General features: G+C 43.3%; 1 protein-coding gene across 1 annotated transcript in view; it reads right to left on the bottom strand.

Annotated features, from left to right (window-relative positions):
• Positions 1 to 207: 207 nt before the first annotated feature.
• The window catches only part of LOC116938731 (cyclin-dependent kinase 6-like), a 54,655-nt gene continuing 37,734 nt past the window's right edge, over positions 208 to 17,128 (bottom strand). The window contains exons 5-8 of the mRNA XM_032946267.2: positions 11,133 to 11,242; positions 10,802 to 10,852; positions 7,873 to 8,008; positions 208 to 6,852 (exon numbers count right to left, since the gene is read on the bottom strand). Of these exons, the coding sequence (XP_032802158.1) occupies positions 6,691 to 6,852; positions 7,873 to 8,008; positions 10,802 to 10,852; positions 11,133 to 11,242 (459 nt within the window). The 3' untranslated portion in view covers positions 208 to 6,690. The remainder of the gene's footprint in view (positions 6,853 to 7,872; positions 8,009 to 10,801; positions 10,853 to 11,132; positions 11,243 to 17,128) is intronic.

Here is a 17,128-nt window from a genome sequence, read left to right as displayed (position 1 = left end):
TAATCATATTATCTGCAATTATCCATGATTTCCCTCGCAGATAAATAGTCAATTTACGGATTACACAATGGATAATAGTGCATCCGATATTCGTCCCCACATCACTACGGATAAGAGGTGTTCGTGTTCTGTATTTCAAAATAGTGCACGACCGATGTATTGAACCCTTTTACAGAAAATAATATGAAACACGCAGGACGCACGGGCTATGCAGAGTTTAACTTTATTGTATTCAAGTGGTGTACAGTGTTTTGATTGGACCATAGTGTTAGAAGGTGTGCAGTCCGGCACCTTACTGCCGGGGTGGGAGGTGGGCCGATGGCACCACACAGCCCAGCCCTTTTTGTGGAATGATGGGAAGCATTTTGCAGACAAAACACAACGAAAAGTATACTTCATTAAATAATACATCCAATAAAGCCCAAATTTGAAAGCAGGGAAAATGATGCCCCGGGCACGCACGCACGCAGGGAGATATCTGAAAAGGTGTGTGAGACCACATGCTCAACGTTTCAAACATTTAGCAAAAACATTAAATGCAAAGAGATATTTTCTTTCGACGTTGTGAATTTTTCTTCAACAGATCATGAATACAGATTAAATGCTCTGTGACAATCTTGCAGGAATAAATTGTCATTAAAGGTGAATCGTAGGTTTTTAAATGATTTACTGCGTCTCACTGGCAATTCTCAGATGATACACAACACATCAAACATAAAAATACTCAAGCAGCAACAAGCTCTTGGGAAGTTTTTAACGTCGTGGTATGGCACAGCATTACAAAAGAAATTGTAAGTAACTTTCATTCGATATGTGTGATCCACTCAGGCCTTTGTGCCAACATCAATTCCCAGAGCGAATCTGTGACCTATTCCACAGAGTTTAAGTTACTGCAACTACCGTACGAGTATAATACATTGCTAATGATGCTTGTGTTTATCATTTGCAAAAACAATTTTGATAAATCACTATTTCTCCATGAAATCCTTTAGCATTACTGACAATTCAGTTTATTTTAAACTCCACTCCCCTGCAGATTCATTTTTACCATTAATCAAAAAGAGCTTATATGCAATGTTTCAATTTAATCTCCTTAAACTGGAGACATGGTAAACGTGATACCTGCGAGGTGGAGGACCTCTAGAAATGTAATTAAACACGGTCCTCGTAGGCAGTGAGTTGTCCAGTATCAAAAGGGCACGTGACACACGAAAACCATCCTCACTCCCACTTCTGACCAATTTTTTTAGTTATTTGCCACAGATGTTGCAACTGGCAAACCTACACTAATGCATTGGAAGACTGCACTCAAGAGATGCAGTAATGGATAAAAGGCATGGGCCGTCGCTTTCCGATTTTCCTACACGAATATGCGCAAAATGACCCATGTCAACCGTGCTTTTTAATGCGGAATACAATTGGCAGGTGATAAATTACTCCCAAGAGCAAATTCTAAAATAACACATCAGTGAGCACGAGTGATGTCAGCAATGTGAGTTCCATATCAATATTATTGTTTGCAGCTACAACTTTGAAATGCATTACATGCCCAACACTATCTGTGTTTACATCCAGTATTATGTTCATTTTGCTATGGCAGCACTGTATAAAAATATTTTACTGAACATCATTAAACTAAGACTCCAAACACAGTAAATTAATTGCACCAAAGAATTACTGTGATTTTCCCATTTTTACTTTGCATTACAACGGTCAACTAGCACCACACAGCGGCAATGCAGAAACGAAACATTTACATTTTCGAGTATGAGACTGAAAGCAAAACAATACAAAACGACTTGAAGATACTATTTTCTAGGCACTTATTTTGTGTACCAACATTGGCAGTAGAGACATTTGTGCACCCACTCTGGCAGCAGAGACAAATCATTCTTCAGCAGAAGTCACTTATTTACATTATTTTGAAGAAGCACAAAGCATGCCCTTTGCATGCCAACGAGAACGGCAGTGATCTTGGCTTGGTAGCCAATCTTCATTGAGTAAACACGCATTCCAATGGAAGGCCATGAGAAATAACAAGGCAGTGATCTCTGGTTTATGAAATTCTTTAGACACGCAGTTACCACGAGAAAAAATCACTTAAATACCCCAAAAAGGCACCATTTCTACTTCTCCAACATTGTTACAACAAATTTATGATTTTAAAATGAGCACTTGTTTTGTTGTTTTTCTTTAAACACACGTGAGCAAGCAATAACAATTCCCATCAAAATGTTGATGATGACACAAGTTTTTAAACAAAAAATATTTAGATTTTTGGTAATGACAGTTAAGACCGTTATCTTAAACCCTTTTTGCGGCAGTGAGGCAACATACGAGTCGGGTCCCATGACGAGGCCACTCTGGTTCTAAGGGTTCAAGTATGGCTGTTGATGCTGCATCCCAAAGGCCTGGTTACAGGCCAGAAACTAATGCGTCTCCACTGTGGTGCAGGTCGGAAACAACAAAAAAACAACGTGTGAAGGAGCAAACGTGAACACATAAGGCAAACATGTCAAAGACATGCAATTACCAGCATCACCCTGCGACTCTTGTTAGCTGGTGATTTTTTAAAATATCACACTATGCTTGTACATAAGTTGCATAAACATACAGCCTGATTGTACACTCTTCTTCCGAGACAATGGGATAGTTAACGAACAGCTGAGCAGTGTACATTTACTGCGTTTACTCACGTTTAAACAACCTGCAGCTCAAGTTTAATCTAATGAGCAGAGTATGCACAAACACAAAAGCAAACCCAGACCAAACCACCAAGGCCCTCCTTCACCTCTATATGGAGGCGGCAATTCTGTGAGTAGAGCAGCGACTGCTACGGTTGAGCCTCTGCAGCGTTTATCACGGAATCCGACCATCCGCTTACAATTACTGCAGTGTCATTCTGTACAAGAGCTCCAACACCTTTAGAGCTTACACAAGTTGTTCCTGACAGTTCAATAGCAGCGTTAAGTGATTTTTTTTTACGTTTTATGTTTTGATGTACACAATAAATACCTCACCTCTAATATAAGCTTTTCCATGTATTGAATTGGTTTGCTGTCTGCCCTGAAGTGTATAAGGTTTTGAATAGCATTCCCTGTGTTCATGTGCATGTTAGATCAAATAAATAAGCCGGCAGTGGCTGGAGCAGCTACTTTGGTCCCTTTAGGTACGTTTGCGAGCGCTGTGCCGTTAGTTTTACCGTCTACATTGAGGAATTTGGTTTTTGCAGAACCGGGACGAAAAAAAAAGATAACATCACAATTCCAGAGTCTGAAACGTACACACAGACTACTACATTTAATTGTGCAAATTAAACTGATCTTGTTGTTGTAGATAGCTGCCTGAAAGCACATGCAGGTTTTAGAAATGGTTTTCCAATGATCCAAGAATGGAAGTTAGTATGTTAGCACACAAAAACATCCCATTAATTGCAGGTCGTAATATAGACACAGCGCATGTACTTATTAATCGGTTATAAAACCAACGGTAACATTAACAAAATGTCCTCTATAGTTTTGCATGCAATGATAAACCTGAACTGCATAGTAACGTACAGGTTCTACAATACCACGATAGACAACCTTACCAGGTGTCAGATTGAATTCTTCGAGTTGAGCATTAGCACAGCAGTGCACGTACAATGCAATGCACAAGCAGCTGCTGCTGCTGCGAATATTCATGGTACCCAAGAGCACAACAGATTACACATTGACATTACGATCAACAGACTACACATTAACATTACGATCAGCTTCATGGACAGCCTCATGTGACCGTGCTCCATGACCAACAGGCACTTGTTTTCTGACTTGCGCACAATCAAGTCAACCCCTCCGAGAGTCACTCTGGTCCAGAAATCAGCGGTCCAGTGCAGCAACAACTCCACGAACAGAAACGGTGTTTGGATGCACATCACAGGTTTCAAGTGAACCTGAGGAGGGACTCCCCACATCCTCATTTAATGCATAATTGACTTAGCAGAGACCATCAATGTTAATTGGAATTTAAATGGCACCTAGCTCAAAGGGCAAAAGGTATAATGGTGTGGTGCCACGACCATTGTAACCACTTTATGCGGTACAGGTCACTATTCTGTAATGATTAACAGTGTGTAATACCAAGTGTAAATTGAAGGCAATTTAGACACCTACCTATTTCGTGTTTTAATTTGTTTTCGTCTTGCCATTCTCACCAGTATCAGCCCAGTCTCAATAATAGGCAATACTGCAATAACGCAGAAGGCTATCACCTCCACGTCTGCTGGTATTCAGGGAGAACAAATGCGTAACATCTTTAGCCCAGGTCTCTGATATCAGCTGGAAGTGCAGCACTGGATAAGCTGATGCGAATGCTCCACAAATTTAGCAAGGCACTTTAGCAAATGTATTGCCTGCTGAATCAAGATAAACCACGCAATAGAAGCACAACTCACAGTGAATAATTGGTTTGATAATCAAGATTCATTAACTCCCAGGCAAAGCACAGATGAAGCTGCACATGCAAGCTCCTATTCTGGAAACAAACGCACCCACGCTGGTTAGTAAGTGTTTTACCACAACATCAGTTCAGTGCGAACTTTTATATCCATAAAACAAACTAATTGCAAGCCATATAAATCGCATATTTACTGTAAAAAGTCTGTCAATTATATAAACGTCTGTACCCATGTGAGAGCGTGAAATTTATGCCGACTACATCAAGATGGGGTCGGGTGGCAGAGTGGCTTGAGATGTCCTGACTGGCGGCGACTCCTGGTGGAGGAGTGACACTGCAAGCTCCTCCACTCTCAAAACTCCTCGCTTCTTTTTAAAGTTAACATTGATTGATCGTATTGTGTGAACTCGGTTACAATGCAACTGTGATGACATGGAAAATTTGTATGTTCAAAATAACGAGTAAAATTTGGATTGAAATTGTAGTTTTTGGCACAACAAAGTAAAAAAAAGGTGGGTTTAATAAATCAGGAAAATGATAAATAATTTAGCTTAATGCTCAACAACACTTATCCAGTATACAAAAATACAACTCCTGAATAAGTCAGTTTTTACAGTTGGCTTCATTCCCAGACAGACAGCTGACGTGGCAAGTGAAAGCTTGTAGGGGTAATTTATTGATAAAGCGACATTTTATGAATGTGCCTGTGTGTGACATTCGGGAAGCGTTTGCCAGGCAAGTGCGAGCAAAATAACCCTGCTCTTCAATTGGATTGATCCTGAATGGGAAAATCTATAAAAACTCCTACAAACATCACCTTCTCTTCCTCCCAAACACATTCCACTATGACCCTACAACGTAATATTATTCAAGTAACAACACTCTTATTTTTACACACGTGATCTATGCTGGTCAACTTTTGTCAAACTATTTATGTGCGTTCAACGCAGATGTATATGAATAGCCAGGTACGTGTGTCAACTATGCAAACTATGTCCACCATGCCGTCTTCAGACCAATCAAAAATGCATTGGCCTTGCCCCTCACCTGCTCTTCATGAATGTAACATTGCTTTGAATGGCCGAGTAACCCACCAACTAAAAACAAACTATGATGCACCCCCCTACCCCCCCAACCACTATCTCTGTTGACCTTGAAGGTAGGCAGATGCCCAGGTTGGACGGTCACTTCACGATGCAGCAAACACAAAGCAGCAGCTGAGGCCTCCAAGAGAGGAGTGCATTATTGCGAGAAGTCCCAATATGATGAGTTTGCCAGCTGCCACCTTGGCACGCAACACTCACACACAGAAGGGGGAAAAGTGGACACTTCTGCTCAGGCCCTTAGCAGGGCACACGTGGCAGGGCAGAGTGTAGGAATTTGCCTGCGTTGCTCCTGGGCAACCCTGCTAGTCACAGCTGATACATCCGCAACACCTTCTCCATACATTACATCGTCTGAAACACTGTGTTGAATTACACTGCAGTCACACACAGCCACTCCCTAACGACTTACACATTTGGAATATTTTTTTGTTCTCACAATTCTCCCTCTTTCGTGGTTTAAAGGCGACGCAATTGTAAAAATAAATTACTTGATACAAGGTAATAATTTAAACACAACCGCGCCTTTTTGCCTGTGCTTTCAGAACCAAAAGCGAGCCTCTAAGCCTATATCTTTGTCAAAAGAGTGAGCAGTCATCCCAAAAATGAATGCAATTTGTCACTGAAAGTTGGCCCTATATTGATGGAATTTTTTTTTATCACTAAAAAAAAGGTGTGGGTTCAATGTGCTATATTTAGAAAAATACATAGCTACACATTCGCTGTGGTTAGAGATCTCACCGAGATCTGAATTTGCACAAACTGTGACTGTAAGTCGTTCGAATTATAGTTATCGCCATCACCGACGCTTCCATCAAACTCCCAGCAGAGGTCGCTGCTCTTCCATGGCTGCTCGTGTACAGTCCTCGCCAGCCAAGGTGATGATGGCTCCCTGTAGAGGACGAATCATCCAGAGGGGTGGTCCTTCTCCTCTTGAGTTTTGCCTTTGAAACAGCAGCGCTCACGTCCCCACAGCCTCTGCCAGCACGGAATGTCAGCTCCACATGACACGATCACCGCAGCTGGCAGGCGAGCAGCTCATGCCCTCCCCCCACCCCGCACCAAAACCTCCCCCCCAGCCAACTTGCTCACCTGCACGCACCCTTCACACTCCCCGTCCCCTACCGCGGGGTCGGGAGGGTTGCGAGGTTCAGGAGGGCGGCGCACTCTCCGCCTGCCGCTCGGCACAGCGCAGCGGAGGGGCCGGGAGGTGCGCGCCCTCGCCCTCGGCCTCGCCTGCATCGGAGAAGTACGGCTGCTGCAGAGCGCTCAACGCAGAGATGCGCTTGCTCGGGTTGAAGGTCAGCAATTTCTACAGGAAGCAATGGCGCACAAAGGGAAGAGAGAGAGAGAGATATAGAGGAGATGCGGTCATTGCAGTCAGCGATGGTGTTGCGATACCAAGTGAAACGTTTGTGAGAGTGCTAAATAAAAATAGGAGGCATGTAACAATTCTGACGTTTAGCATACACGGATGGAATCATTGATGTGAGAATTTATTATTTACAATGATTGCCAAATTACATGCGATTTAGATGCTGTTAGCTTTAGGCTAATGGGACAATTAAAACTGTCCGAATGAGACCAAAAAAACGAGGAACAAATGTGACGGTAAACATTTGCCCAAAGAATTGTTCATTTAATTGTGACCCTGTTTCAATTAATCAGAACTCTGGAGGGTTGAATGACTAAAGGCTACAAAAGAAAGTAACGAGTGTTTAAAAATGTATTATTTCCTGGCAAGTATGGCTTGATAATCTTTGGGCCAACTCAACTTTCAGAAGTATTTCAGGTATTCCACAATATGGGAGATATGGACATGTTTCGTCCTCATAATGGCACATCATGAAGCCATATAAAAACTACGGATGAGACCACAGATCAACCACGTACAGTATCTACAAAGACACCGAGGATTAAAAGTGCACCACCAGCACAGGAAGACTTGCAAGTGTGAGGCTCCAAATTTTACAAATTCTATAATTTCCTCCAAATTTGTGGGAGTCTAGTGCACCAGGTGACTCTCGCATATTACACTTCTCTTGGTCTCTTAAGCTCTCACCTGGTTTAAGAAATTAAACTTAAAACTTGAAACACTGGGTAACACTAAGCAAACCGTCATTGTACAAAAATACAACAAGAACATGGAAGTGTATACACGTAGGTGCTGGTTTACTGCACAGATCATGAAAGATGGCATAAAATAAAACGGAAAATTACGCTAGTTCTACTGTTGTTATCTTAGTGCTGGATGTGCTAAATGGAAGTGCTGGCGCTGTGACGGGAAGTGGGAATATGTTGCACCGCCGGGGTAGAACAAGCCCCCTCTCACCAGCAGCAGCTCCTCCCCCAATGGCCCCATCTCTGGCACAAAGTTTTTGAGTGCCTGTGGGGGGCGGTAGGCAAAGGAAGTGTACGGCAGCGACACGTCCTGCGGCCAGTCGTCCCGGTTTGGCAGGCCCAGTAGACTGCACACCATGGAAGCGGTAGCAGCAGCAGCATTAATGTCGGAATACATTTTCAACATTGCCATCAGCATCGGCGTCAGCACCATCACAATCAGCGTCATCATTCGAATCATAATCAACGTCAATTATTCGTGTCACAATCTGCATAAGCGTAAAATTTCAGCATGACCACCTGCAACAGCCTTTCCATAAGCATCATCATCAGCATCAATTTTCAACGTGACTATCAGCATCATCGGCATTAGCATCAGGGTCTGCATGTGCATCAGCAGCACCAGCCTCTTATGTCGCTTTAACAGTAGTCAGAGACAAAGGGGCATCTAAGCTTATTTTATATTTATAGAGTAACTTTAACATAATTACAAAAAACGGTAAAAACAAATAAATTATTTCGATGGCAGGGGCGTGCAAGGGATGAGGAATGGGTGATCATGGTAGAGGATAATTAGGGGGTTAGGAAAGAGTACGGGAGGGAAGAGAATAGGCAATGGAGGTATATATGCAGCATGGGTATGGAAGAGCCACATACTCTCGCTGGGAAGATACAATTGGTATGATGTCACATATCCTGTCACAGAGTGACGGGGATTCATCTCAAAGAGCACAGGACACGCACGTCGTCCTGTTCTTGTCTGCCAATGCCATGACCGTTGCTTGTCTTCCAATTAAAAGCCACTTCTATGGGTCCTTTTAAATTCCATTGACTTGGCTCGGTGCTGGCACACGATGTGGAAAAGTAGTCATTTACATTCCGGTGATACCTCTTTGAGATGGTGTCAAAGTGGCCACATTTACTGGCTGTTCATTAACCTGCTTACGTTTCAGATACTGTACTTCAGTCGATGTATTTTGAAATTATGCACAAATAAGACACGACAGTTCACCTTCATGAATTGCAATTCCTTACCAAGCTGCACAGAACACAATTCACATTCTGCTGTTGTGTTTCATTTCCAGTTAAAATGCACGTTGCAAGAAGATGAATGCGCATTGACGCTTTTAGGGAGAGCTGCTCGACTGCATACATGCATTCGCATTCAAATGGAACACGCATGGTGCCTGCGCTACTCAGGCACCATATTGCTTCCTGTGCTCCGGTGTGGAGAAGTGAAGCAGTGAGTGAAGTGCATGGTTGAAACCAACACGATAAACTCAAGGCACTTCCGTTGTCAAAACAATTCCAGAAACATTAGAATTTCTGGCAACTGGGCTTGTCACGATCGAATCCTACTTGTCAAATGGAATGGATGCTGCAAATGCCCCCAGGGTGGTTTAGGCCACATGAGTCAGGTCCTGGTTTCTATTTTAAGTTTATAATGGAAGTGGCTTGTCCAACAGTTTTGCACTCATCAGCTGGGGCAGGAAAGGGCCAGTTAAACAACCCAGGAAAGGAGCAGAGGTCACAACCTCTAACCTCATACCCCCACTCGCCCCGCCTGTGCATTTCCCAGAACTCGCAGGGAAGTGGTCAACTCTGCCATTGGTTCATGGGCTTCCACACGTTGACCAATCAGGGTCGGTTCCATTCGTGGGGCACACCTCGCTCACAGGTCACAAGCGGGAGGAAGCTGCGGAAATGAAGGTCAATCTGCTGGACTCCACCTCCACTACGTGGACACCCGTAAGTCAGTAATGGAGCCGTTAATCTCTCCCGAGAAGGCGCGTCCCGTTTAGAGGGAATTATCGGGCAACAAGAATGTGAAGCAGGAGTTCACTCCCAAGTCACAACAGTGATCCAGAAACTGATTGGTTGAATGCACACACAGGCAGATGATGTTAAGTGACATTAAACTCACGTGTATCTCCGCAAAGTATATCTCACTTCCATTATCGTCATTTTTACATGACAGAACATAACATATCCCGTGCGTAACATTACATTATTACTTGAGCAGCTGGTCAGGATATATATTTAAAAACTAAGTTTGTACCTAAGACATTTCGATTAACAAAATGGCAGGCGGGGCAGTGGTATAGTGGTGAGTGTACTGTGGTATGAACCCCACAACCCGAGTTCAATTCCTAGCCAAGGCTAACATAATCTATGAGTGATATTAAAACCGATACTGGGTACTGGCATCTCTTCCCCACCCCCTTCACCAAACCACACTGACCAGCGTGGTGAAGTATGATAACAAAAACCCTCCTGGGCAACACGGTGTGAGGAGGCCTTAATCTTTTGGTGGATTGAAAAAAGGGCTGGAATATAATAAGATGCCAGCAATTTGCTTTTTCCCTCGTGAATGCTTCTGAAGTTTTATAGTGCTACATTCGTGAGTGGAACAAACCACGCTCAACTTGATGCGAGAGCTGCTCATGCCTGACGTGGGGGAACGGAGGCTTGCGTATGCACACAGGTACCAACGTGTTGACATGAGAGAGGAAGCCCAAGGTGAAAGAAACATTAAAAACTAGAGCAAAACCTGTGAGTCTCCCCTCCACGCTTGCAAAGGCAGGAAGTCACGAGGGCTCGCAGATAAGTGTAGTTAACCCGCAACGGACACTTTTCCACCACCACCACCACCACCACCCAGGCCACACCTCCGCAGTGCTGCGCTTTCGAGGCCCCCACCCCATCCCTGCCTTCCCTCCCGCACATGCACGGCCGCAGTGGCGGTGGCGCCATCACATGTGCTTGTGCTGTGACTCGGTTGTGCGGAATGCACTCAATCCTTCGGTTGTGAACAATGATATGGATGTTGATTGCTTCAAGTATTGTCCAGGCAACAATGTAAAAATAACAAAATTCTGTGGAAATAATGTGTTTTTTTTTTTTTACGAAACAATACTTACTCGAAAATCTTTGTCAGCTGATCAAAATCCGAGCTTCCGCAGAAGAGAGGCCTGCGAAGAAAAATGAGACAATTACTATAAACAGTGTCTCGGCTCCGAAAAACCAGGCTGCAGTCCAAGCCGTTAAAAAAGTGGAACTTTTTTCAAGTAATAATTTAATGGGGAGAGGTGGCATAGTGGTTAGTGCACTATGGACCCAACAACCTAAATTTGACTGCCAGCTGCAGCTAACATCGGTGGTGCGCAGGGCCTTCCTCCATATGAACAACCAGCCCTACCGGGCCTGTGCTCATGGTATGTGCGGCGAGGTGGGTGGCCGTGGCAAAGATACCTGCGTCTGAACATCTCGGCAAAGATGCAGCCAACGCTCCACAGGTCCACGGTGGTGGCGTAGCTCGACTGCAGCAGGACCTCCGGGGCGCGGTACCACAGCGTTACCACCTGCAGCCCATGCCGCACATGCAAACACGCGCACACACATACGCATCCACCGTTATAAGAGTCCTTGGACATTACAGCAGCCACCGTCGGGACGGGAAACACCTCCCACGCTTTCCACATCCGCCAGTCCGCTCCGTCCATCTGCAGACATTGTATAACGCCTTAGAAACACCCAACGGTCACGATCAGTAGCCAAAAAGAAGAGGCCACATCTGGGCACATGGTGTGGTAATGAAAAGGGGCCATGCTGCATTGTCAATACCACTAACATCACCATTACCATGTAGCCACGTATTTTCAACTGCTTTCGCATCGTACGTAGCCAACCGTGATAAACGGAGGTGTGGGTGAAGGACAGGCTGTCACAACCATCACCACCACTATCTTGTCCATCTTGTGCGGTGCATCCACCACAGTGAAACGTGGTGAATCGTTATAGTTGTATTCAAGATCAAGACGTCACCAGAGCCAAAACTGTTGATGCCACCTATGCGTCCGAAACGCTTCCGACCTTCCGTCAGATTCCGCAGTTGCTGCACAGTAGACACGTAACCTCCAAGATCTGTTCTCACAATATTCCACCATCGGGTCTTAGGTCTTCCCCCTGACTTAAAACTAAATCAAGCAATCAGAATGGTTTCTCAGGAGTCTCGGATTTGTGGTACGTATGTCAAGTCAGCAGAGGGCCACAAGCTACGTGGTATAAATAGGCCTGTTGCTGAGCAAAATCCTCCCGTGAGTCACAGCGAGAAACGCAGCTTTAGCACTGGTGCCGATAAGGGGTTAAGTGTGTCACTGTGTGGTGGTCAAGGCAGCCACAGACCGGCCTTGCTGTTGACTCGGCAAAATTTACCTCAATCGGAAAAGCTTGCCGGGCCAAGGCAGCAATCGCTGCCATTCACATTCCCATTGCCACACTTCTGCACTTCGATGACTGATTTGACGATTCAGAAATGCATTCAAAATATATTTTTTACTTAATGTGTAACAAATTAAAGAACCACTGGATGGATGCATAGCTCTTCTCTTGGCTAAGCAACTTGGAGAGCTTCTGTGATGCTGCTAACAGATTTTGTCGGTTTTCTTTGTAAATTTTCTGAACGGTAAACATTAACACCACTCAATGCGATGTGAACATTTCACACAAGTGTGCAAGTGAGTATGGACATTGGAATAGTTGCTCTTTACTAGAGTTCACGAGTTTACCGCATAAACATTCTCTGAACGTTAAATGAGCAAAAGAAAAACACCCATGGCAGCTCACAGAAAACCACAATGTGAAAGTTACACACGAGTCAAAATCCAGTGTAAAATAAATTGCTGACGGGAATTTCCTGCCGGAGTAACAAAGGACACAGTTTGCTCAAATGCGCTCACACACCTCGTGCTCTCACTGATATACTGCAGCCAATTTAACTGTGCAGACCAAAGGAGAAATTCATCTGTTTTTTGGATGCAATGTTCAGAAACGGCGCACAGGACTTCCTGTTGGAAGTGTGAGTGACATGCATCTTGGCCAACTCAGCCGCATTTGCAATCCTGGGTTTCACAAAACCATTAAGCCAACAGCCGTGACAGTATCTTGACATTATCTGGCACAGTGACACTCACACCGTCATGCCTCATCACTGCCAGGGGGATTTTTTTCTCTACTGACTTTTGAAAACTGCCATTTAGATAATTTGTGCAATTCAACAATACACTAAAGTAAAAAAAAAACTCATCTGTGAAGCATTAAGACTATCTGAACACTATCAAGTAAATTAAGTTGTTAGACCCTTTTTGCTGATTGGCCGTGTCGGGTGGTGGAGGGTTACGACACATTTATAAATAACACGATCTAACCCAAAAACCTTTATTATGGGGAGGATACTTATCTTAAAACCAGAAAGTTGGAGAAGCTCCGCATTAAGCGGATGAAATTGATATCTTCCCTGGCGTTCCTCAAAAGGTGCAGAGATTCAAAGGTAATACCAAACGCAGTTAAAATAACACACCACATAAAGTCTTCTAAAGCAAACCAAATACTACACAAAGCTAGCGAATTATTATTAAGAGAGAATACAGCACAACAGGAGTGAATTATCTTACATTTCAGAATCGCTAAAGCAGTTACACTTAGATATAAGCAATGGTGTATCCATGCATTATTGTAATGTAATCGATACCATAACACAACAATCGGCTGATGTGTTTAATCTAACAAAACCAACCAAATGAATAAATATTCTCGACTCCATAATAAACAAATCCCGACTAAAAACGAACAATTTAAAAACAAAACCGTAATGAACTTGACTAACACTGTTTTAACCAGTGACATGATCTCTGTCCTTTCTCAAGGCCTTAACTTTGCCATTACCCCACGCACAATTCCAGTGGATGAGATAATTGCCGAGGTAGAATCAGCAGTAAGACTCCTTCCACATAATGAGGCAGAGATGACTAGACACGAGGTTGCCAAAATAATTGAGAATAGCAAAGTTCCAAACGTAAATATTAGCTCTAACGAAGCAAAAGCCTTAAGAGAGCTTCGTGTAAATAAATATATCCAAATCCTGGCAGCTGATAAAGGCCACACTACTGTAGTGATGTCACGAGCCGATTATGATAATAAAATTTTAAATTTACTAGAGGAAAGTACCTACATGAAAATTAAACGAGATCCAACTATTACTTTACAACGTAAGACTACTGCAATAATTGCAAATTCATTAATCCCTAAGAATGAGCAATACCAAATTAAGCCAAGGGCCTCAAAACCACCTAGACTGTATGGGCTACCAAAGATTCATAAAATCGGCATCCCATTACGACCCATAGTCAGTACAATTGGCTCTGCCACATATAAATTAGCAAAATATATAACTAAACAAATACAGCCCTACATCGGTAGGACATCTTCATTCATAAGAAATTCAGAACATCTTGTGAATGTGATGAAAAATATTAAACTTACTCCTAATGATATTCTGGTAAGTTTTGATGTGATTTCTCTATTCACTAAGGTTCCAGTGAACAAATCGCTTAAATTACTTGATACACTAGTAAAGAATACAGGTTTACCAAAAGATATTCTGAGAACTTGCTGACCATTGTTTAAATAACACTTACTTCTTATGGAGAGGGGATTTCTTTAAACAAAAGGAAGGAGCAGCAATCTCCTGCTATAGCAAATCTGTACATGGAAACTTTGAAATAAGAGCACGTGTCATCCACATACCACATACCTGTGGATGACACTTTGGTTGTCTGGCCACATGGTAAAGATACACTTAATGATTTTCTAAATCATCTCAATGCACAAAACCCGGTCATCCAGTTCACCATGGAAATGGAGGTGAATAACACACTCCCGTTCCTAGATATTTTGCTTGGACATGGCCTAAACGATAAAATAACACAGCGTTTACAGAAAGCAAACGTACACTGATGCCTATCTGAATGCAGATTCGCATCATCATCCAGCTCAGAAATCCTCACTTATCTAGATGCTCATACATCGGGCTAAAACAGTGTCAGATCGTGAAAGTCTAGTGAGAGAGATCAAACACGTTAAAGAAGCACTACGACAGAATGGCTACAATAATACTCAAATTAACAGAGCACTGAATGCAAAATCACGGTCGCAAAGCAACACTGCTGAAAGCGGTCAGATTGTTAAAACAATTAAAATTCCATATATCTCAGGAGTAACTGATAAATTAGTCCGTGTTTTGCAAAAGCAAAACATTACAGTAAGATTTGGTACAGTACACAAAATTCAAAAACTAGCATCTTGCACTAAAGACGAATTACTTAAATTATCAACAGAAGGTGTATATCGGATTCATTGTTTATGTGGCAGATGCTATATTGGACAGACGGGACGTGACATCAGCATAAGACTAAAAGAACACCAAAGAAATATAAAATTATCTCAAACACAACTGGCGGCAGTGGCAGAACATGCTTGTCAACAAGGACACTCAATTGATTTTGATAAAGTTGAAGTGTTGTGTAAAACTAATTATTACTGGCAAAGGCTAATTAGAGAATCCATTGAAATTGAGAGAAATAGAAATAACTTTAATCGCTCCGACAGCTACAGGCTTAGTCCGGCTTGGAAGGGTATTGTTAAATAATACATATTACAATTCCTTATAGGGGAAACACATACTAATTAACGGATTACTAACGTAGCATACAATCACAATAACCCACATTACAACTAATTACTAATCTACAACTAATTACTAATCATAACCATTGATTGATTACCAATCGATTATATAATTACAATACCCCCCCCTGCCTCAAATCGCAGCACCTGAATGAGTTAAATGATGACGTCACCGTGCTGCTCTATTTAAGACCGGGAGCAAGTGAGGGCTTCACTATTCTGGCAAATTGCCCGATGAAGCTGGATGTAATTATCAGCGAAACGTCGTACTCGAACTGTAAATGGTGTGGATTCACTCTTCAACACACCGGTGGGCTAAAGTAGTGAACTATTTGTCTTTTGTCAACGTGACACTTTTTTTGCTGATTGGCCATGTCAGGTGGTGGAGGGTTACGACACATTTATAAATAACGCGATCTAGCCCAAAAACCTTTATTATGAATTATAGACCCTTTACACTTTGAAACAGAGGCAGCTCATAGTTGTAAGCCAGAATGTTTAAATGTATCTGCTGAAATTAACGCAGTGAATAAAGCAAATTGCTCAACAGCAGGGCGTTTGGCGGTGGCTACACGATTCGCCCTCTTTATGCTGAAGGCTTTTCCGCTCCGCGCCCAAGGCCGCCTGCACTGCGGTCACTGCTGCTGCGCTCGCTTTCAAAGAAAACCGGTAGTGGCCCCCGGCCGGGCGAGGCACAGTCCACCGCGGCGGAGGCTGCAGCCCGAGGCCGCCACTCGCAGGGAACATCCTGACAATAATCGGTCGCAACACGCGCGGCATCGCACGCTCACACGTATGGTCGCTCGTGGCGCCGATATCACAACGCCAAAACCCGCAACGTTGCAAACCCCAGCCAATCCATTCCTCTGCAGCCACCAGTGCTTCGAGCGAAGAGGCTTTCTCAGAAATCCCACAAACGTGGCAACGAGCCGACCCAGCACTCTCCCACCCGGCATGGTCTTAACGAGAAAACGGGACTCCCTAGAGACCGCAGTTATAATGCATAGGATCTAAACGCTACCTTTTTGCACGACCATATACAGTGAGGGAAAAAAGTATTTGATCCCCTGCTGATTTTGTACGTTTGCCCACTGACAAATAAATGATCAGGTTTATTTGAACAGTGAGAGACAGAATAACAACAAAAAATCCAGAAAAATGCATGTCAAAAATGTTATAAATTGATTTGCATTTTAATGAGGGAAATAAGTATTTGACCTCTTCTCAATCACAAAGATTTCTGGCTCCCAGGTGTCTTTTATACAGGTAACGAGCTGAGATTAGGAGCACACTCTTAAAGGGAGTGCTCCTAATCTCAGCTTGTTACATGTATAAAAGGTACCTGTTCACAGAAGCAATCAATCAATCAGATTTCAAACTCTCCACCATGGCCAAGACCAAAGAGCTCTCCAAGGATGTCAGGGACAAGATTGTAGACCTACACAAGGCTGGAATGGGCTACAAGACCATTGCCAAGCAGCTTGGTGAGAAGGTGACAACAGTTGGTGCGATTATTCGCAAATGGAAGAAACACAAATGAACTGTCAATCTCCCTCGGCCTGGGGCTCCATGCAAGATCTCACCTGTGGAGTTGCAATGATCATGAGAACGGTGAGGAATCAGCCCATAACTACACGAGAGGATCTTGTCATTGATCTCAAGGCAGCTGGGACCATAGTCACCAAAAAAACAAGAAAGCACATATACATGCCCGTCTGAAGTTT

Source organism: Petromyzon marinus, chromosome 4 (assembly GCF_048934315.1).
Source record: "Petromyzon marinus isolate PM22_M1 ecotype Great Lakes invasive population chromosome 4, UKy_Petmar_22M1.pri1.0, whole genome shotgun sequence".
Taxonomy (NCBI): Eukaryota; Metazoa; Chordata; class Hyperoartia; order Petromyzontiformes; family Petromyzontidae; genus Petromyzon; species Petromyzon marinus.
This window is presented reverse-complemented; position numbering and strand designations above follow the sequence as displayed.